Source organism: Salminus brasiliensis, chromosome 12 (genome assembly GCF_030463535.1).
Source record: "Salminus brasiliensis chromosome 12, fSalBra1.hap2, whole genome shotgun sequence".
NCBI classification, from domain to species: Eukaryota; Metazoa; Chordata; class Actinopteri; order Characiformes; family Bryconidae; genus Salminus; species Salminus brasiliensis.
In genome coordinates, this window is record NC_132889.1 from 24,978,591 (window position 1) to 25,000,125 (window position 21,535).

The 21,535-nt window shown below is 39.4% G+C and overlaps 2 protein-coding genes and 1 non-coding gene across 3 annotated transcripts; all 3 read left to right on the plus strand.

Moving 5' to 3' along the window:
• The first annotated feature begins 5,126 nt into the window (after nucleotides 1-5,126).
• On the plus strand, nucleotides 5,127-13,443 carry kri1 (KRI1 homolog). The gene is made up of 19 exons (XM_072693384.1): nucleotides 5,127-5,284; nucleotides 6,427-6,506; nucleotides 6,623-6,728; nucleotides 6,816-6,918; nucleotides 7,121-7,184; nucleotides 7,270-7,319; nucleotides 7,481-7,571; nucleotides 7,663-7,740; nucleotides 7,859-7,962; nucleotides 8,205-8,337; nucleotides 8,933-9,028; nucleotides 9,388-9,558; nucleotides 10,122-10,200; nucleotides 10,283-10,416; nucleotides 10,536-10,707; nucleotides 11,445-11,575; nucleotides 11,845-11,909; nucleotides 12,371-12,466; nucleotides 12,649-13,443. Exons 1-19 carry the CDS (start codon nucleotides 5,209-5,211, stop codon nucleotides 13,187-13,189), a joined length of 2,370 nt encoding a protein of 789 aa, XP_072549485.1. The 5' UTR covers nucleotides 5,127-5,208; the 3' UTR covers nucleotides 13,190-13,443.
• On the plus strand, nucleotides 11,667-11,764 carry LOC140574602 (Z30 small nucleolar RNA). Its single transcript, XR_011980748.1, has one exon. It is a non-coding gene; the product is annotated as a Z30 small nucleolar RNA (small nucleolar RNA).
• Nucleotides 13,444-15,699: 2,256 nt separating the features above from the next.
• spc24 (SPC24 component of NDC80 kinetochore complex) lies at nucleotides 15,700-19,680 on the plus strand. Its single transcript, XM_072694059.1, has 6 exons — nucleotides 15,700-15,744; nucleotides 16,200-16,403; nucleotides 17,558-17,702; nucleotides 18,325-18,429; nucleotides 18,626-18,702; nucleotides 19,277-19,680. The coding sequence occupies exons 2-6, from the start codon at nucleotides 16,229-16,231 to the stop codon at nucleotides 19,381-19,383; spliced, it is 609 nt and encodes a 202-aa protein (XP_072550160.1). The 5' UTR covers nucleotides 15,700-15,744; nucleotides 16,200-16,228; the 3' UTR covers nucleotides 19,384-19,680.
• Nucleotides 19,681-21,535: the final 1,855 nt, after the last annotated feature.

A 21,535-nucleotide genomic window follows, 5' to 3' on the forward strand; every position in this document is an offset into this window, starting at 1 on the left:
AGACATAATGAGCTTGAAAGACAAATCCACTCAATTATCCACTCTCTTTTCTGGTATATTCTGAACCAAGCCAAAACCAAGTATTGAGCAACAACATTTTGGCAACCAGTGAGAAGACCACGTTCCTGTACAAGTACCAAATGTGCAGTGGACATTAGTATTGACTGGGTATGATTGTTGCTATGTCCTGTAGTCTAATACATGTGCTGAATCTCTTGAGATCTCATGCTTATTCTCTGAAACGCCTTACTGACTTTGACCATGGATTACATTTACTGTCACTAATCTGTCAGGCTAGAGGAATACAGCTGCTTCCCAGAAAAAAAGGAGAAGGGGCCTCAGATAAGGAGGCTGGAAACTGAAATGGCAGGCCTGGCTTGCATAAGGGAGGTTAACAGCCTGTTATGAAGTCGTAGGAAAGTAGTAAAGCCAGTTATTGAGACCAAACTACAGGCCTGCCACAAATCTGTAAATCCAGAAAGGTTGACACAACTTTCAATGCTCACTGAGCCCACTCATCTCCAGAGCTCCAAACAGCTTTAAGGAAAGAAACCCCCAAAAAAACAACAACAAATTCCTGTGTCCATACACATCCATGTCCAAGAGAGCATAACTAGCCTTGTTCTTTCTGGATGGGTAGACTGGGTGGCCCTTCCTCTCCCCCCTCACTCAACATAAAGCTAGCTGATGTTACAGCTACACTCCAGGTGTGTTGAGCTGTCAAGTGACGTTTCATTGGCCGTAGCTCTAGAAGGGGTGGTGGTGCTTTACGTGTCTTGGTTGAAGCAGGTGTTGGCCTTAACCCTCCAAGCTTGGTTGCATAAGCTGTGATTGTGAAGATATTGCTAGCAGGTAAAATTTTACAGAAATAAATTGGAGAGTAGAAGGATCTAACAAGTAAACTCAGTCAGTTTTTGCAAATATGAGGCCAAAGGGTCAAAGTTTTAAGGATTTTTTGGAGGTTCTTCAATTTGAAACGGTGGAGGGACCTCACTACAAACCTTTTATTTGTCATTTTATTTATTTTCCCCATTTTTTCCCCAATTTAGATCACCAATTACCCAACCTGTATGTATTCTCTGATGCACAGGGAAGCGCAGCATCGTTGGCTCTGACGCACTGCCTAGCAGTGCGCTAGTGTGATGTGGGGAGATAGCACCATCTACCCACCCTATAGAGAGCAGGGCCAATTGTGCTCTCTCGGGGCCCCGGCTGATCCTCTGATCACAGTGACAGCACCTTAGTCCACTGGACCACCCGGGGCCCTCATAAGGTTTTTAAAAGGTTTTTAAAAGAAAAAGGTTACTTGAAGATTCATCAAAGAACCTTAAGAGGTTTCGTCACTGTTGCAAATTGTCGAACCCCTCAAGAACTTTTAACAGTGCGCAAGCCTTTTGGGGCAGTTTTTGAGGGCGGACTGTATTAAATGGTATTTAGCATTTAACAACATTACTGCTCAACAGCAGATTATCATGTAAGTATTTATGAATCTCTACATCACTGGAGTCGGGATTTCTTCATCTTTGAGGCACTGACTCTCAATGGTTGTGCGATGTATATGTTTCATGCATTCTGGGTATTGTAGTGTGACAACTTCTACTATGTCCAAATGTTTGTGAACACCCCTTCTAATGAATACATTTAGTGAAGTTGCACCCATCACTGACACAGATGTGCAAATAAACACACACAGCTTGTCTCATACCTGAAGATATGTATTGCCAATAGAATAGGACTCTGAATTAGCAGATAAACATGAACCTTTTGGCACCATGTGCGGGCTAGAGGGGCATAAAGCCCCCCAGCATTGAGCTGTGGAGCAGTGGAACTGTGTTCTCTGGACTGATTATGCTCTATCCAATCCAGAAGAGTTGGGGAGTTGGGTATGAGGTGGGGTGCTGATCATCCAACATCCTGACCTCACTAATGCTCCACAACAATGCTCCAAAATGTGGTGACACAAGCAAGATAAGCTACTTCAGAAGAAACACTAAGTAAGCTGGTGTCCCAATACTTTTGTCCATATAGAGTATATTTGGACAAAAACACTAAAAAGATGGCTGAAGGTTGAGAGATACAGGGAGAGATGATAGTTACACTGAGCAAAGAAAGCCTGGATCAACTGGTGGCTCAGGGCCGTTTGAAGGGCTATTGGAATGTTATGTTGGGCTTGAAGCGCAAGAACGGAAGCGTTAAAACACTGGTTTCAAGACAATCTGTGGATTTGTCATTCCATCTCTCAGCCCCTCGCTTATCCACAATTAAAGCTCACAGTAAAGCGGCTATCTATGGTACTAAAGCAATTATGGCCTTCTAAAGCTCAGTGTGTAAAGCAAGGCCATTACACCTGTGTTTACAACCGTCTTCTCTGTGTGGAGCATCTCATTTTATAGAGACACCTCTCCATGCCGCAAAACAGTGGCGGTAAACATGAAAGCAATGATTAATGGAACAGCTCTGCACTCTGAACAGATCCTTATGGTTTTTTATGTACCTTGGCTCTACGCCAGGCCCATATAGCGAGGCGGGAAATATTTACATTTCCAAGAGATGCGGGTCAGTTCAGCTTAGAGGGGGAACCTGGGACAGGGGCCAGGAGGGGATGGGCTGGAGAAACTCCTCCAGATGTTTGTGTAGCTCCTCAGACTTTTCTACGAAATAGTAAAGGGTAGATTCAGAGGAGATCTTTAACCCTTTACTGTCACAGTTCCCTATGCTGATAAAAAAAAAAGCAAACTGTAATATGGTGTTAATTGTTTCTCACTCATAGAAATGACTGGGATACTAAACAATAGGTTTGATTGCTATATATGTTTAATATGATCAATATGATACCTATTAGACCTAAGTATCTGTGCAGTTCAATATACTTAAATAGCATAGCAAAACGACCCTAAGCATTATTTTAAGACAGTTAAGACTAAGACACCTTCTAGACCTCTGAGGGTTAATAATATCAAATTATTATATCATATTACTGGCATTGTACGCACTCCTTCAGTCCCTTACTAGAAAACTTCTGCCACTGTGATCCGGGGATGGCAAGGAACCACTGTTGTCATATAGAACCATTGCCTTCACCTTGAAGTACCCTTTTTAATAGTGTAGTTTTGATTTGATGAAACTTATTACTGAATTAATTAATAAACAAACTTAATTAATTGGTTAATTAATTAATTAATTTGTCAATTAATACATTAATAAATAGATGTTTCATTCTCATCAATTCATGCATTTATTTGGCACTGTCCCCCTTCCTGACCATCCAGTCTTGACTGTCAAGAGTCAAAGTTCTATAACTGTTGAAGTGTGTTTCTCTCTCTCTCTCTCTCTCTCTCTCTCTCTCTCTTCTGAAAAACATCCTCACTTGGGTATATATTTCAGGTTGTGCTACCACCCCCCCAAAAAAAATATCCTCACAGGTGGTAGTAGTATTAGTAGTAGAAGTAGTAGTAGTAGTAGTGGGACAAACACATGCACACACACACACTACTAATAAACAAGCTCTTACGACAAGACAGCCCCCTCCCCCACCTGCATGTAAAGCCAAGCAAAGCACTGACAGTTTTCCAAGAATGAAGAATTAAAAGAAATGAGGTTCTTCAAACTCCTCCTCCTTCCCTTTATCATTATCGAGGGGGTGGAGAGGGAGAGAGATTGTTGTAAATGGCACTGCTAATCTTCAAAGAGCAAGTTCTGAAGATTATTAGCATCAATTAACATCAGAAAACTATAATTACTTACAGACTTACTTAAAGATCTAAGTAGCCTAAATAAGCCATTAGTTGGCTATGCTTTTTGTGCAGCATACGAGACCAAAAATGAACTTGAGCTGTACTGGCTGACCAGTTTATTAGATTTATTGGATCATGGGACTGCTGTAAAGTAAAATGTGACCTTGATCATGGTGAAAGAAGAGAAAACCTGATCTACAAGGATGGATCCAAATGGGGAAAATAAACAGCTTCACTGCAAAAAAAAACAAAAAAACAAGAAAACAAAAACAAACGCTAATGTCTATAGAGAGTCAATGATTGTAGTTTATGCAGTTAATGCTGTGCTGCAGCACCACCGAGTGGTGTTCTCTCGAACATCCTTTACATCAGTGATCACCAAACCTACAGGGGGTTAGTTCCAACTCCAGTTAGCCGCATTAGATCCTGAGTGTGGGTTGGGAGAAAAACATGTCACAAGTCATAAGCAGCACTGGGATATGTAGGTTATTTGACCAACAACTTTTGGAGGAAAAAGGCAATTCAATGGACAAAATACCAGCTAGGAATGTATTACCCCAAGTAGGGGCCTCTGACTGACAAAATCTGTACTTGGTAAGATTATTTCACAAAGAATAAATAAACAGCCTATCACAGGCCCTTACAGTTCCAGCACGGACGTAGTGTAATAGTGAACACTTAGTTTGAGCACACACATTAATAGGTGACAAGTTACTTAATTGTAATATTGTTTCTTCTGTGAAACTTGTAGGCCTACATGAAGAAGATTCATTAAATAAGAATATTATCATTAAGATATCCATTGAATTGCATTGTTTTGAAAAGCCTGATGGACTGAGGAAACAAGTCAGGTGGGCTGATGACTTAAAATAAAGGTATGTTTGGAGAAAGGGGGCAGAATTTCATTAAAAAAAGAAAACCGCACCAACTGTTAAGCACAGGGCCAGGCTGATCATGCTTAGGCTTGTGTTGCAGCCAGTGGCACAGTGAAGATTTCACTGGTAGAAAGAAGGGTTTAATTAAACACCAGCAAATCCTTACAGTGAACATCACACTGTCTGTAAAAAAAAGCTGAAGATAAAAAGACGAAGGCTTTTACTGCAGAATAATGATCCTAAACACACATGTAAGTCCACAATGCACTACCTGAAGAGGTGCAGGCTAATGCTTTTCTCAGGTCTCTTGACTTGTATGTGTGTGCATTTGCACACTTGTTTCAACAACTCGAGCTACTTAAAGTAGCTGGTACGCATTTAGTACAAGAGGTGTCCTCAAATATTTGGACACAGCCTATAGCTATAGCGTATCTCTGGATTTCCACGCGCGCTTTAACGCCTGATTGGCCGACGCGTCCGGTGTGACGTAGGGGGTCACGTGGCAGGCTCCCTTCTGACCATGCTGGAGCAGGAAAGCGTGATAGCAGGAACGTCCCTACTGTAACATACATGTCGTTTAAGAGCTGTACCAGGCAGTCATGTCGGAACTAAAGATCAACAAGAAGTTTGCGGAAAAATACGACAAATACAGACAGAAAGAAGAGCTGCAGAAATGTAAGTGTTTAACAACGGGTCGCTTAGCTGAATAGCTAGCTAGCTAGCATGCTAGCCAAATAGCGCTAGCTAGCTAACTAGCTCGCAGTGCTGCAGAGCTAGCTAGCTAAATCTCCCAACAGCGTTTTTGCAAGTTAGCAACATTTTTGTTCGCGTTTAACTTTTCGACAACTTTTGGTCGTTATGGTAAATAGGCAAACTCCCAACATCCCTGTTACTATTTATTCATCGTTAGACCTTGATGCTTTAAGTGGTTTCATCGTGCAGTTTTCCTTCATGGTAAAGTACCACATGTAGCGCCAGGTGAATGAATGCTGGTAGTGCGTATTTTTATAGTCGTGTAGTTGCTCTTAGCACCTGATTCTGAATAGGAAACTTTCTGGGATTCAAAGTGGAAGGATGTAGAAATGATGTATAAACTTACTCCGCTTGAATTCTCTTGTATTTTAAAGTAATTTAGATCTAAGAAGTGCTTCTTTTCCATCCCACTTTTCTTGAAATATCCTGACCAATAGTACTTTGCTTAGCACAACACTATAGGTGGACACCACCTTCCAATTAATATGTTCAGCTACTTTAAGTTGCACCCATTGCTGACACAGATGTGTAAATGCACACACACAGCTTGCCTAGTCCCTGTAGAGAAGTATTGACAATAGAGTAGAGGACTCTGGAGCAGTGGAACTGCCAGTACTTTGGGAAGAATTGGGGAGACATTACAATGCAATCAGATCCTCACAGCAATGCTCTAAAATCTAGTAGTAAGCCGTACCTGTGTAGTAGACAGTTACTCCAACAAAAGCAATGTAAACTCATTTTTAATACCCTTGATTTCCAAAGAAGCAATGAATGTGCATGTGTCCCAATACTTTTGTCCATGTAGTGCATGTTCATTGTTGCTGAGTGGTGCAGTGTAGTGCTTTCCTTGTAAAAATGATTTTTTTTTTTTTTTTTACAGCAACAACAATTACAGCTTAATACCTTGAATAATGTTGTATCTATTTCGAGTAATGGCATTATGTGAGGTAGCTTTAGGGTAGCGTAAACAGCTGGCTGAATTCCCTATTAAAGCTGATCTTTTTTTTTAAAAATTAAAAGAAAAGAAAAATACATGTTTCTTTCTTTTTTCTGGACCTCTCTAGTGAAAGACCGCTTTGGGGACCAGGATGAGAAAAGTTCCTCTGAGTCTTCAGACTCTGAATCCGACGAGGAGAGTGAAATGGTAAGAGCTTGTTCTTTGACAATGAAGTGTTGGTTCATCTGTTAGGGCTTTCTGTTATCGCTTGGTCACTTTCGCCCTTTAAACAACGAGCTGATGAATTCTGATTCTGTTTATAGGAACTTGATCCTAAACTCGAGAGGGATTTTTACAGAACGCTCTCCCTGCTGAAGAAAAAGGACCCAAAGATCTATCAGAAAGATGCAAAATTCTACTCCGAGGGGGGTATGTATAGCAACTTTTCTGTAACTGCTATGGTGTGAAATGTGTGTTGTAGATATTCCTGAGTGTTATTTCCTGACTGTTCCACAGCCTCTAGCTCTGGAAGCGATGAGAAACCCTCCACTTCTAAAAAGGCAGAGAAACCAATGTTCCTAAAGGACTATGAGCGCAAAGTCATTTTGGAGAGGGGAGGGTAAGCCTTTTATTTACAAGTAACAACAGAGTTGTACATTAGGTCATTTGTACGAATGTTGTGTGTTACATTGCTGTTTGGGGTTGGGTTTGGGGTCTTCAAAGAGTGAAGACGGCTAAAAACACAGCACTGGATGGCAATTGAGAAAATGGAATATGAGAAATTATTAATTACTAAATATGACCACTTTTGCCCTCTGTAGAAAATATGATGATGATGATGAGGATGATAGCGCTGATGAGGAAGCTGCCAGAAGAATGCAGGAGGTACTGATATGCAGGAACTTGGTGTCCTTTAATTTCATCATTGCTTCACAAAGACCGCCTTCCTAACCCTCGTGTTTCTTAACAGAGAGCCTTGTCTCCCAGCTACATCCAGGAGCAAGAGGAACTGAAGAAGAGGTATGAACAGGGCTATAGCGTCTTTGACTTTATTGTAAGAATTCGGATTGCAGGACTCTCACTCCACTGCTTGTCATGCTTTTTTTTTTTTTTTTTTATAACTTAAATTTCCCCTCAAAGCTTTCTAATTTACCAGACCTTTTGAATTGATTTTCTGGTAGCTTTCAAACGTTTATGCGAGAGAGTGATGACGAAGGCAGTAATGATGAAGGGCAGCTGCTGAAACGCAGGAACAAAACACAGGAAGAGAAGGTACATCTATAGTGTGTGTGTGAACCTTTCTTTGCTAATGTGCCGACTTGGTTGCAATCTGTATCTCACACATTCTTTTACTGTCCTGTAGGACAAAGAGGAGGCTGATTATGTGGAATGGCTGAAAGGGCAGGCAGAGTTGGAGGGGAAGGAAGAAGTTCAGGACATGGTAAGTGTAGATTCAAGTTCCAGCCATTATGGTAATTTATGGTTGACAATTAATTTCAGGCACGGTTTCTTTGGTTTATCAATATTTTGCGTTTCTCATATCAAACCTGTTCTTGTAGAAATACCTGAAAGATTACTGGAATGATCCCAAACTGGATGACAAGGAATCTTTTTTACGGGACTACATCCTCAACAAAGGATATCTGGAAGAAGATGAAGAGAAGTAGGTCTCGTTTTGTGTGATAGAGCTCTGGAACATGTTTTCTAATAAACCAGGAATAAATCAGGAATCGTTATATTTGGTTATACAAGCATCCCCTCCTTTTTTTATATATAAATAGATTTAATGAATAGCCAGTGTATGTTTTTTCTTTTTCTTCTTCTTTTTGGCCTCTTCAATTTAGCTTAAGCAGAGTGTTTTGTACTGGCAGTGGAGTGAATTGTATATGTGTGGCGTGTGTCCAGGATTCCCACCTATGACGAGCTCATGCAGGAGGATGTGGAAGACTCTGAGGAAGAGGGTGAATCATTCCTGCAGAAGCAGGAGAACTTTGAGAGGCACTACAACTTTCGTTTTGAGGAGCCTGGAGCTCAGCAGGCATGTATTTGTTTCGAAAGTACTGGAGAAGTGCGCACGTGCATGTGTTTCTTTAAGAATGCGTTTGCCTGCATTTATTTAGCATTTTCCTAACGTGTTTCTATATTAGCCTTTAATGCTCCCTTACTTTAATAACACTCTAAGGATTAGTATTCGGTAACTACATTCAAAGCAGTGTTGTTGTGTTGTCTTGTCTTGTTGTAGTCAGGAATCCAGGAGGGCATAACTGGCCTCACACTTTTGGTGTGAAGACCCTCCTTCTTTTCAATCACTCAGCATGATGCCAGACAGTACAAGTGTCTATTAGCTGATGTAACAAAATTAGCAGTTCTCCAAGCGTGTTAAAAGCATCTAATAATTTGGTAGCATCTTTTGTGATGTGAGAGACCTGGTTAGCGCAGGAGTATGGATCACAACTAAATTAGGAGAGGGTGAATTTTATTAAAAAAAGATTAAGTAACAGCAATGGCTTTGGCACAGTATCCCCACTCCACTGGGTTATTTGTGACTGAGTACGAATTTAAAATGGTTAAGTGTATTTACTGATACTTTGATTAATGGGTAGTTTTCTCAAACCCTCACTGTAAACCCACAGATCAAGACCTACCCCCGAAACATCGCCACCTCTGTCCGAAGCAAGGATGACAGGAGGAAGAGAAAGAGGGAGGAAGTAAAGGAGAGAAAGAAAAAGGTAAGTGTTCTTTCACTATTTTTACATTTTTATTTTCATGGTTATGTTTATGCCAGAAGCAATTTTTTTTATAGTAATAATTAATGTAAATAGGAAAGATTGAACACAGGTCACTGTAATAACTTGACCAATGCTTATTTAATTATATTGTGACAGTATAGTGGAGATGGGCCATAGTGATCAAAATGTACAAATATTAAATGTATTTATTGCTGTATATAAACAAGTCTGTAGTACATCGGATATTTATGACCCTTTGATTTTGTGGTTTAAAAATTGGTCACAGTTGTCTTCTATACCAAAAATCGTTCTAAGCTTTCATGCCTAATGTTAACCCTGCCTCTGGTCTCTGTGAGTAGGAGAAAGAGCAGAAGCAACAGCAGCTGAAGGAGCTAAAGAATCTAAAGAGAGCAGAGATCATGGAGAAGCTGAAGAAACTGCAGGAACTAACAGGGAATAAGGAGCTGGCCTTCAGTGAGGTGGATCTGGAAGGAGACTTTGATCCGCAACAACATGACCAACTCATGCAGGTGAGACTGATAAAGGGAGGCTGAATGATCTCACTTGTAGTCAGTGAGAAGTTGGCCCAAACCCTGGTTATATGAAGTGTGATTTGAATTTCATTATAATGGATACCTTTCAGAATGCTAGCCTTTAGTCGTGTCAGGTGGTTCTCGACAAAAAAACAAGCTGGCTATATAGTCCTAAAGATACTTTGACTGGCTCATTTTTATCTCAGAAACCACTATTTAGCTACCATGCTAAATAATGTGTAAAATTGGGCCATTATTAGCTAAATGTTTTAAGTAAAGCAGTATGTGGTTTTGAATGCAGTTTATGGCTTCTGCTTAATTGGAAAAGCTCTTCACAGAAGTACATGTTTAGTGTGGGAATAATACAGGGACTGGGCGAACATAAAAGCTCTGGCAAATACTGATTGGTTATATTTGCACAAACTCCCACGATTGCAACATTGCAATTCCTGGAGAGAGGAGAATCTTGTAACAAATGGGATTTCTTACTAATTGGACTAATTTGGGCACTTTCCCAAGCTTTGTATTGAACACTTTATTTTCTCTCTTGACGTCTGTAGACCGTTTTTGGAGATGACTATTATGGGGAGTGTGAGGAAGAGAAACCGCAGTTTGATGATGATGACGAGGAGTTAGAGGGTAAGTTCTTATATCTGAATTCATTTTTATGGAGTTTCTTTCTTATGCAGTAATATTCACTATTTTTGTTTTTGCGCACCAGGGCGCTGGAATTGGGACACATGGACTGGTAAGGAAGAGGAAGGATGCGGGGAGAAGGAAGAATATCAAGAGGGGGAAGAGTATGAGGGTGAAGAGGAGAGCTACCAGCCAGACTGTGAAGATCCTGACTTTATTGTAAGTGCATCTTTTAAAGCACTTTGTTCTCGTGATCTGTTTACCTTTTTTTGAAATAGTTTAGTAAACCCTGAATACAGGATGCTCACTTAAGCATGTCTGCACTGTTACGGTTTCAGATGGATGCTGACTATGATCCAAGTCAGCAGGCACTATCTAAGAAGAAGAAAAAGAAACAGAAAGAGCTGAAGAAGAAGATGGCCAAAGACAATGCCCCACTCATGGGCAAAAAGAGAAAGAAGTCTCACTTTGCTGAAATCATAACTCAAAACAAGCCAGTTTTTGACCCACGTAAGTTATGGAGTCTAATGTCTAATGATGTAGATTACTACTAGATTACTACATAGATTTTTTAGGATAGATTAGTCTTAAAATACAATGTCTGAAAAGGTCCATTTTGCTTTTCGTTTAAAGGGTTATCAGTTCCATATTTTGGAAATGCTTTTCTTGGTCTTCCAGATCTCACCTTGACCTCCACAGTTACTCTAAACCACCACTTTGTTAATAACATCCCACACTGTGAAAAACAGAAGCTGAGAACACTTGGCTATCTTGCTATAGCCTGTCCATGACTTGTGTGCATGGATTTGTTTAGTTGTCAGATCTTTAGACCGTTGCTTGTAGGAGAGCTTGTAAGCTTTGGAATTTGACAAAGCTGACTGTATCTAAATACAATTGATGACCTGCCTCAGGCCTGATTTACTGATCAATGTCTGAGAGACTATTCAGGAAAAACAAATCAAAGGGTGTCCATACTTTTGCACAGAATAACTGTGCATTATAATTTACCTGAAAATGCATTTACTTCTCAAACAATGACAAAATGCGTCATTTGGCCAAAAGTGTCCAAACATTCACATAAGACGCTGCATATGATATTTTCTTTTAACTCAATACAAAAGGAATGATCATCTTTTGGAAAATATTGTTTTGTGGAGATATGCGTACATTTAAATGAATGATCAAGTATTTTGAGCGGTTGGTTTGTTGTTATTAATTAATTAATTCATTCATTCATTTATTTATAGAGGAGAAGACCTTTGAGCAGTACCTAGATGAGTACTACAAACTGGACTTTGAGGACCTCATAGATGACCTGCCCTGCAGGTTCCGCTACAGACAGGTGGTGCCCAACGACTTTGGCCTTACCACTGAAGAGGTGAGCCACCCCATTTTCTCCTAAACCTAATTCATAACCTTTAACCATTATATCCTTAATACCCTTAATCGTTGGACGAGTCAACCTCATTTTGCGTTGATGAGCAGCGATTGTGTCTGACCTGGTATTGCTGCTCCTCCGGGAACAACTCTGACCAGGGCCTGAGGACCTAATCTTCTCTCTGAGCATACCATATCTCTCCCTAAGTTACACCCAACGGAAACAGCTGGCTGTGGTAGTGTACTGACTGTTTGTTTGTCTCATTGTAGATCCTGGCAGCGGAGGACAAGGAGCTGAATCGCTGGTGCTCGCTGAGGAAGACCTGCATGTACAGGTAAGGGTGTTGAATCGATTGTAGTTTGAGGTCATTTTGTTGGACTTAAGGGTGGGTGATTGGGGGGGTATCATCATAATATCTAAGGACCATAACATAATAGATGATAATTGTTTTGTGTATACACACTGGTTTTCTGTAATTGGTCTAAATTGATCCCAGAAGAATGGCTGGATATATTAGGGATGCGGCAGTATGGCAATTCAGGTTGATCCTGATATTTGATTTTTATTACTGATACATAAGCAATGGAAAAATTGGGATGAGCAGCAAAAAAGAAATCTAATTTGTACAAGGTTACAAATGCTGGAAAAATAATAAGTAGATGTGATTTCTGATGTCCTCTTGCATCCCTAGATGATACTCTCAGAAAAATGTAATGTGACATTGCAGTTACAGTACTAGGTCTGTCTACTGCCCATGCATAATGTGACTTTCCTGTGTTTGGTTCTTTGTGACAGGAGCGAGAATGAAGAGCTCTGTGACGTGAAGAACTACCAGATCAAGGCAAAAAACATAAATAAGAAGAAACACTTGTTTACTTCCTTGTATGCTGAGTAAGTATTTCGGCTTTGTGTGTATTTTCTTAAACCGACAAATTTCTAAGTATCAAAATATTGTCAAACAGGTTCTGTAGTATAATTTTGTTCTGTAGTATAGAGGTTCAAGTTCATGATCCTCATTGTCTAGTCAGTCCTGTAAACCAAGCTATTATTAAATGCTACATTGTTCTATACAGGGATGATGAACAAGGGCAGTCGGACGCTAAGGTGAAAATGGGCAAGAAGAGAAGAGACAGGCTGAAGAAGGCAGAGATGGAGAAAGAAAAGACAGAACTGAAGAAGGCGGAGGAGGAGGGGGGAAATGAAGGGGCCGAGTCTAATCCGGAACCTTCAGCATCCAACTTGGCAGACGACATCGCAGCAGAAGCTCTGACTGTGCTTGAGGAGGATGTAGAGGATGATGCAGAGTTCCTAGTTCCCAAGAAAAAGATAAAAGTGGAGAAAACTGCTTTGAACGATGAAAGCAGAGTTTCCCACAAAGAAGGGCCCAGGACTGACAAGCCTAAACGGCCGAAGAAGAAAAACAGGCTCCCTGGTGGACGACTTATTTCTAGTTCTCTCAAGGTTAGAATGGGAGGCCAAGAGTTCAGCAGACAGAGACTGAGAGCCTATGGCCTGAATCCTAATAAGCTGCATTTCAGGGAATTCTACAGGCAGAAACGAAAAGAGAAAGAAAAGGTGGATAAGCTGAAAAACAAAGCCAAGAAGAGTGATTGAGAGCTGATGGTTCGACTGATGAAAAAGGGACTAACATTTTATTGTCTCCGGTACCATGAGGTGGAGCTCAATTTAACAACGTATTAGATTGGCAAGAAAGATCAGTGAATACGGATGTACAGTTATAATGTGTAGTCACATAATACAATACATTTGTAATGCTTCTGTATTACACACTGCCATATCAGCTGGTAAATTCTTCTTGGTTAATATATTTCAAATAAATCTTTTATAAAAGGCTTATTTTCACTTTACTGGCTTTCACTGGCTTCTGATTTTCATGTAAACATCAACATACATTTATAGTGTGCAAAAGGCCTAATAAATAACTTAAAATCAATATTTGTGGTCCTATATTAACAGCTGGACCAGATCCATTACTCTCCCATTGTGTGTTCATTGGATTGAAATAAAACCGACTACTATGCAAAAGCACAGTCACGAAAACAGCCTGAAGTTAAATAGTTATCAAGAATGCTTGTTAACGTGTTTTATCAAAACCTCCATAATTTAAGGACTCCATGAACTTGCTCACAAATGATGGACTAACTTTGTTTTTTTTTTAGTTTTATCTGCAATTCAGCACCATAATGCCAAGGGTCTCCAATTCAGGGGGAGGGCAAAAAAGATCTGTTTCATCAGCATTTTAATTTGTAATATAAAACAAAAAAAACATGTTATTATATGTATTTTAATTATCAAATTATAACACCAATTATGCAATAAAATAAGACCTGTATTATGCAAGTGATTGGACAACTGCTGGTCAAATTACATGTGTTGTATTTTCTAAGTGTAGCTCACATCTTATACATCTTTTACACTTGTGCACATTTCCTAAGTATAGTTACTGTTTATTTGCTTAATGTAACATAAAAATAACATTAAATGTGACCTGCAAAAGCAATGTATTCACTTACACTAACATTAACAAAATGTGTAGTTTGACCAAAACTAGTGCATTAAAGTATTTGCACAAGACTAAATGTAGGTAAAAGGGTACTGCACAGCAAAATGTGTCCTCCGCATTTAACCCACAAACACACACACGCACTAGTGAACTAGGGGAAGTGAGTACACACACACCCAGAGCGGTGGGCAACCAACTCCTGCGCCCGGAGAGCAGAGAGGGTGAAGGGCCTTGCTCAAGGGCCCAACAGTAGCAGCTTGCCGAGCCCGGGAATCGAACCCACAACCCTGTTATCAATAGCCCGGCCCTCTAACCACTGAGCCACCACTACCCATGTTATAGGAAATTTATAATCTATAAATAAGTATTTATTGTGCAATTACTTTTGCACTCTCCATATTTAATGACAATTGTGTATGTTAAATAAGCAAATAAACAGTGTTCCCTTCTGAAGCTGTTCATAACCCTCCTAAATGATTGTTTGTAAGAACAAGAGTCCAGATAATAAAAAGAGTGAACAGGAATTAAATACTTTAAAATAAAATAAAATAAAGTGTCAAAAACAGCATTATAAGGTCTTAATAAAATCTTACTGAAGAGGGACAGCTAAACTTTTAATTTGTCAGCAGGATCTGTGTTGGCATTTACAGATATGATTTTGTTTTTTATTGTTTTTTGGAATGTGTGAATTTGAGAGTGTTAAATGAGTTTGGGTTTGTAAACAGTCATTTTTAATCTTAGCCAGCAGAGGCAGCTGTAAATCAGTCCATCCCTCAAAAAGTCAGATTTGTTATGGGGACACAAGGAGACCTACTAAATGTTAGTAGTCATTTGGGTTTTTCATATTAAGGCCATTAGCTTGGTTTAAAAATAATAATAACAATAATAATTGGGCCAAACCTTAATCTCAACTATTGAAAACAATGTCTCAAGCACCAGGCAACATTTTCATAACCATTTAGTCTAATAACTTTCTGTATTAGACTAAATGTAAGTTGCAGGAAATCACTCCTCAAACATCTGGTTCTCATAACCACCCGGGTGAACAATTCTCACTTGCTACATTTATCCAGAACCGCTATTTTATCTAAATGATAAGTAGAATAAATAAGTGGAATTCCCTTTGACTACCATGCCATAGTCTTTGAAGTGAAGAAAAACATCTTGGATTAATGAGTATCAAAGCATTAATATATTTATACATTTACATGATATTATTATTGATTTAGTGTTACATAAACGCAAGTGATTTATTTATTAGGGCTTCATATGATGCAAAAAAAATATTTTTTAATTAAAAAAGACTTTTCATTTCCATTTTAAATAAATCACATTTGGACAGAAGCTGTTTTTGCACCGATCCACCACTTGATGGCGCAGCTTCTGTTTTTCGCTCTGAAAAGAAGGCGTCCAAAACGTTTGCCTGATAGTAAAATCTAAAAGAATAGGAATACACAGAAATAAACTTTGGTTGTTGGTATCTGGTGCTTTATGAATACACATTTGTTAATAATACGAACATATTTTGGGCAAAGTTAAACATGTGTCTGAGTCATTTCGTAATTTATTGAACTAAGCCATCGTTCAGGCAGACTTCGCAAAGCGCGGTAATGAGCGGCTCGGTTTGAAAACAACGTCAAGTGAGGTTGGTGTACAGTTTTCAGTGGAGAACAGCTTCAAAACCGATGAAAGAAATGATAGAGAACTCAGCTTACTGAAACACAACTACACGCAGACATATCCTGCTTCAGCTTTCAGAAAATAACAGAATTACAAGCCCCTTAACACGGCCGCTAGCTAGCTAACCTAGCTAGTTAACTGTCTGAAGTCAGCTAGCTGCGCTCCTAGAGTCGACTCACTGGAGGAGCTAGCTAACGTTAACTAGTGCTAGTGGATTCATTTGTTATGAAGTACAGCTACATTATTTAGCTAATGTTATTGAGCGCCAAAAAAGCATATTTTAACGTGTCCTGCGGAGGGGTGACACATCTCTGAAACAGGACTGGTGAACTAGCTAAGTCACTGATATTTTTTTCTGTCATGGAAAATCGTTAGCTAACGTCGAGGCTTGCGCCCGTTGTGTGTCTCTTCTCCTCGCAGGGACTCCGTACAGTCATCAGGACGAGATCATGCTGCAGAACGACGCCTTACATTATGTTGATCTGGAGAACACAGGCGAGGCGCTCATCGAGCTCATTGAGAGCAGTAAGGCTGAAGATGCGCTGAGGGCAGCGAGGATTAAACAGCAAGCTCTGTTTGACCACCACACCGAGGCCAGAAGGACGGTCACTCAGCTCTTAAACAGTAAGTAATGATGTGCCTACAGCTGGCTGGCTGGCTGGCTGGCTGTGCTCACACCTGCTTGTTACAAAATGTCAAGTGAGGGCATGCGTATATATATTTTTCTATTTACGTCCTCTGTTGTTGGTTAAAGTTTGATGCCAGGAAAACTTTCAGTGACATTTCAGTTCCATCACCATTGTCTGCAATGTTATTGTGAATAGCTAAGCAAGTAAAGTTTGATTACCTGATTTCTGAAAGGCATAACAAATATTTTGTAGCCAGGTTTTCACCTACTTTTCCCTGCTAAAGGCTTTTAGGTCTATGAGATTTATGGGCTGCCTTGCATGCACTGCTCTTGAGGTCTGTCCACAGAATTTCAATACTGTAGAAGTTTCATTTTCATGTATTGTTACAGACAGGATGGTGGTATAATTATATCAGTTCTTGAATCAAGAATTTGCTGGTAAAAAAAATTAATCGATGCTTCATCCTACCAGTAAACTGGCTGCAGTGCCACTGGCTGCAACACAAGGCCAAAGTAAGATTGATCCACCCCTGTCCTTAACTGATGCAAATGTGTTCTTTTTATAAATTCAGCACTTTTTTTAAGTTTGAAGACACAGAATTAAATACATTAAGGTTATTTAGATGTTTCTTTGAAAACCTTGGGGTTTTAATGGCCTTTTTAGCAATCATTCTAGACCTCTGTTAACTGTCATTCCTATATTACGTTACAAATTGAGGAAATGGCTACATGAAAATCCTTCGCTATCTCATAGCAGTATTTGGCTTAGAGGAACCCATGGCGGCTGGTCGTTGAGATTTAAGGAGTATTTCCCAAATGATGATTGTGAACAAGCTGTAGCCCTAATAAACTAATTGGTAAAAGCTATTAAAATCGTGGTTTTGCATGCCTCCTTCCTTTTTGTCACTCTAAAATTGTAATTAACGGAACCAATACTCTAGTCCTGCTTAAAATGTTAAAATGTTATGCCCTTTCACTTTGTGCTTTTTGGAGATTAGTTCATTGTCTACTCCCTTAATTTTTAACAGTAACAGATTTTGGTCGGGGGGTCTTCAAACGTTTGTATGCCACTGTAGAGTTTAATGGGAACTGAGGTGAAATTATAACTTTCTTCCTGGTGATATTAATTGATCTGTTATTGAAATTGTAGGCCTGATGCAATCTGAGGAATTTGTAGGCCAGAAGCTTCTGGACATGGAGAGTCAGAAGAGCCAGATGATGAGAGCACTGGAGAGTGTGGAACAGGAAGTGCAGCAGAGTCTCAAGAAGAGCCACAATCTAGACTCAGAGATACAGTATCCTTTAGTTACATGCGTTGGATGCAATTGTCTTGCAGCTTTTTTTTTTTTTTTTTTACCATGCTATAACATGCAACATGTACACACTGAGCTTGAGAGTGAAAACTGTGGAACTGTGTTAGAGTACCACTTTCTGGCAACTTTTTCAGAATTGCTTAATTCTTTCTTTATTAACAAGAACATCCTAATGAGTGATTAAGGGTCGATTTAACAACCCAGATTAAGTATAAAACTAGACTAAAGTTTTTTTTCCAAAATTGTTGCATCACTGGGAATTGACCTTTGGCTTCAATGATAAGTAGGGGATAACAATTTAAGTCTTTTGCATCCCGGGGGATGCTTGCATTTTAATTATTACACATTCTGTACACATTTTCTTCTTCTAAGCCAAAATTAGTTTGGAACCATGTGTTTATTAATCTTGAGCTAGTAAGTGCAAAACTCAGAAGAGAATTCCTAAGAGTCCCCTGTACCACACAACCTTGTTTCATCCTCAGTGAGCGAGTGCGTTTTCCAAAAGCGTGTACCCAATGTTGACACTTAGCACCCAGAAAACCCAATGTTTCACTAATTTTTGATATGCTCAGTTTCCTGGTGTTTCCTTCATGTAATGCATCAGATTCCTACAGAGAGAGCTAGAGAGACTTAAGGAGAATGAGCAGGAAATACAAACTCTGCAACAGGAAGTAGATGAGGACACCACTGAAGTCATTCCCTCAGCCATGTAAGTAAAACGCCTGCGGAGTAACAGATCAGTTTTAAATCAGGCACAGGAACGTGTGAATCATGGCATATTTACTGTGTGTTAGGTGCAGAACTGCACTGTTAAACTACAAACCGATTTTGAATGTCATCCTTTGTTTGCGATTGTGCCCGTTGTAAATTCCACTGAGCTTGCAGATACTTGGCTTTTGTTGCAGATACCTGGCTCAGCTCTACTTTAAGGTTACTAAAATCAAACTGGAGCTGAACACAGAACCACACATACTGCGGGGAGGTAAACCACTAAAAAACATACATATCTTGCATTAAGTGTGAAGTATAAATGTTTGTATCTTGCTGGAGGTCACTCATATTTAAAATAATAGATATAATTATCTTTCTTGGCATGAATATCTTTGGATTTATTTATGCAATTCAAATGAATATTTATTTTAATGTTCTGTACTTGATTACTTAATAATTGACTAATATTATTCATATATATATATATTTTAAAAAGTTACTAAGGTTGTACTTAGCATTATGGAGTAGAAAGATGCATCTTCACGTTTAGGCGATTTAAAATTAGTAGTTAAGGATTTAGGGCTGGTTTCCAGAACTACACCACACAGTTTAGGCTTAATCCTGCCTGGAAAACTGGCCCATAGTGGCCTGGAGATATTGTCTTGATCTCTAATGCTATAAGTAATCCATCAGTAGAGGGCGATCTATACCCATACATGTTTGGCCAACCCTGCCTGTCCTTCAGCAGACATCCAGTCTCAGTTATTAGTTGATGATCAACTAGAATGTATTCATGTATTTGAAAATCTGTGACAATAATACCATTTTATTGTGTTTTCCCTAAGCACATTATGGTAGAGATCTGGCAACCCCCATCAACATAGACACATTTACTCGTTCTCCGTGTCAGGTCAGTGATGAACTGTGGAGCCTTGTCAGCACAGACTGGTAGAACTCCACTGGGCCACTGGAGAGTCCATTTTCATCCTCTTATTTTCTATCCTTTTGCAATGTCTGTTTCCTTTTATGTATTTTAAATAAGTTCTGTATAATAGCCTGCTGCATATTAAAGTACCTTATCTTATTTCTTTCAGACCGTATCATTATGTCCATAATATCTCCACTGTCATTTAGCAGTGAATATTATCTCTCAAGCAGTTGTATGTATGGCTTTTCCTCAACATTGCACATTTTAATGTTATGTATTTTTGTATTACAGCTGTTGAATAATAAAATGTGGATACAGGTATGCAGGTGATTGGCATGATAAATGTTCTACACATTCCTTGTTTTTTTTTGTTTTTTTTCTCTCGGGAGAAAAGATATAGAATAAGAGAAATGAGAGCAACATGTAAGATTACCCCACTTAGCTCTGGTAGTTCTTGTATTGGCCAGTAAGTGACATCAGTGATCATTTAGCTCAAGATATGTGTTTTTTTTCCCTCCAGTTTAGTACTCTTGCATAAAGTGTTGTATTTCATTAGCTTATTTCAAACCTATAATGAATCTGCAAGCTTTCGCTTTGTTTTATTATAGTACTAAGCCTTAGTACTGAGTATTGAGTATTGAGTCAGTATGGGTACAGCATTGAAACTAGTATTGGTTTCTTCTTTGCGTTCTACACCTTGTATTAGATCTTATAGTAGCTGTTGTCAGTCAAACTGTCCCATGCTGCTACTCCTGCCTTGGGTAGTGTCTGGCTTTATCAGCTAATTATCAATCTCTCATGCACAGGTGTAGTAGAACCAGGCTGCTGTTTTTTCCTTATCGGAATTGGGTTTCCTTCAACTATTTAGGCTCCTGTATGCAGTCTGTTTAAAGGGGGAAAGAATTTAAGTAACTACTGTATCTTAAGATCAATGGACAAGTTTGAAGTTTCCTGCCCATTTATGCCAACTCTTTCTCAAGCTTGTTTCAGACAGAATCAGGATATAAGAAAAATGTAAGATATGGATTTGGATGTAGGCATCCTACAATACAGTCACCCTAGAATGTGAGAGTGTCAGGGTTAGGTTAGGTGCTTCTGTTATTAATGCAAGGGGTTGTAGGAGTGCTGCCAGGGCTTTTGGGCCCAATGAAAAGATATTATATTGGCCCCCACAGCTCTTTAACAATTCTGTCAAAATACTCAGTTAATACATTTTAGGGCCCCTGTCAGTCACAGGCCCTTAGATTCATCCTATTCCCCAGAGCGCCTCTGAGGTGATGCATATCCAAGTGATCAAGTGAAAAACAGAAGTGAAGCAGGTGGCTAATTGGGGGATGTCTGGGGAGCTTATTATCAGTGTAAGGCTGTGCTCTTGTACCCTTGGTCTAAAACATTGACATTTATTACAAGAGGGGTTGTCTGCGAGTTTCTGTTTCCTTTTTATTAACTGTTAATCCCAGGCCTGCTTTCTCACGGGGGGAGGTTTTGTGGTTAAATACTCATATCTGTTGTATTTGCATTGTTCGTTATTCTTTTCTTTGTCATCGTAAATGTGTAACAGTTTAGCAGTGGGGAAGATGTATCTGTCTTAAATAATTTTGGTTGCCCGCTGTCACTTAAAAATGACTCTGTGGTGGAGTGAGCATAAGGCAGGGCAGCTAGTGCTTTCGGTTTGGGGGTAACCTGGTTAAAGCATTTCCTGCTGAGGCGACAGCAGTGGCAAAGATGGCACACGTCTTACAACGCGATTAAACCACCCTGAACGCAGTGCAGCTTAGTGACGTACCATACACGCAGTGTGGTAACAAAGCGCCCCAAGTAAGCCCCCAGTGCTTGAAACTTAATGTAACTTTAATGTATTAAATACATTTAAAATATAATCAGGGAAAATTATAGAGAAAATAGACTTGGTATTGAAGGTGATCATCATCCCAGTCACCACTGTTGAGTACATTCATCAAGTCTCTCTCTTTCTTTCTTTTTTTTTTTTTTTAACTACCCCTTTAATCTTTTTCCATGAGTAACATCACTGGCTAATAGCCCATCCATCAACCGCAAGACAGGACTAAATGATCTGAAAAGAATTAGGTGTGCTAACAACACTGCAAGCACACAAAGTTCCTTATCACAATGTTAAGTCACAAGACCTTTACACCACTGCCAGTTCGAGGCTGGA

What these genes read in the sequence shown, in the direction of transcription:
- kri1 (XM_072693384.1), top strand. Translation starts at nt 5,209, where the DNA reads ATGTCGGAACTAAAGATCAACAAGAAGTTTGCGGAAAAATACGACAAA. An exon ending in TAAAGGAGAGAAAGAAAAAG is followed by an intron (nt 9,029 to 9,387) that starts GTAAGTGTTCTT and finishes CTCTGTGAGTAG; the next exon opens with GAGAAAGAGCAGAAGCAACA. An exon ending in TGATGACGAGGAGTTAGAGG is followed by an intron (nt 10,201 to 10,282) that starts GTAAGTTCTTAT and finishes TTTGCGCACCAG; the next exon opens with GGCGCTGGAATTGGGACACA.
- spc24 (XM_072694059.1), top strand. Translation starts at nt 16,229, where the DNA reads ATGCTGCAGAACGACGCCTTACATTATGTTGATCTGGAGAACACAGGC. An exon ending in GGTCACTCAGCTCTTAAACA is followed by an intron (nt 16,404 to 17,557) that starts GTAAGTAATGAT and finishes TTGAAATTGTAG; the next exon opens with GCCTGATGCAATCTGAGGAA. An exon ending in AATCTAGACTCAGAGATACA is followed by an intron (nt 17,703 to 18,324) that starts GTATCCTTTAGT and finishes GTAATGCATCAG; the next exon opens with ATTCCTACAGAGAGAGCTAG.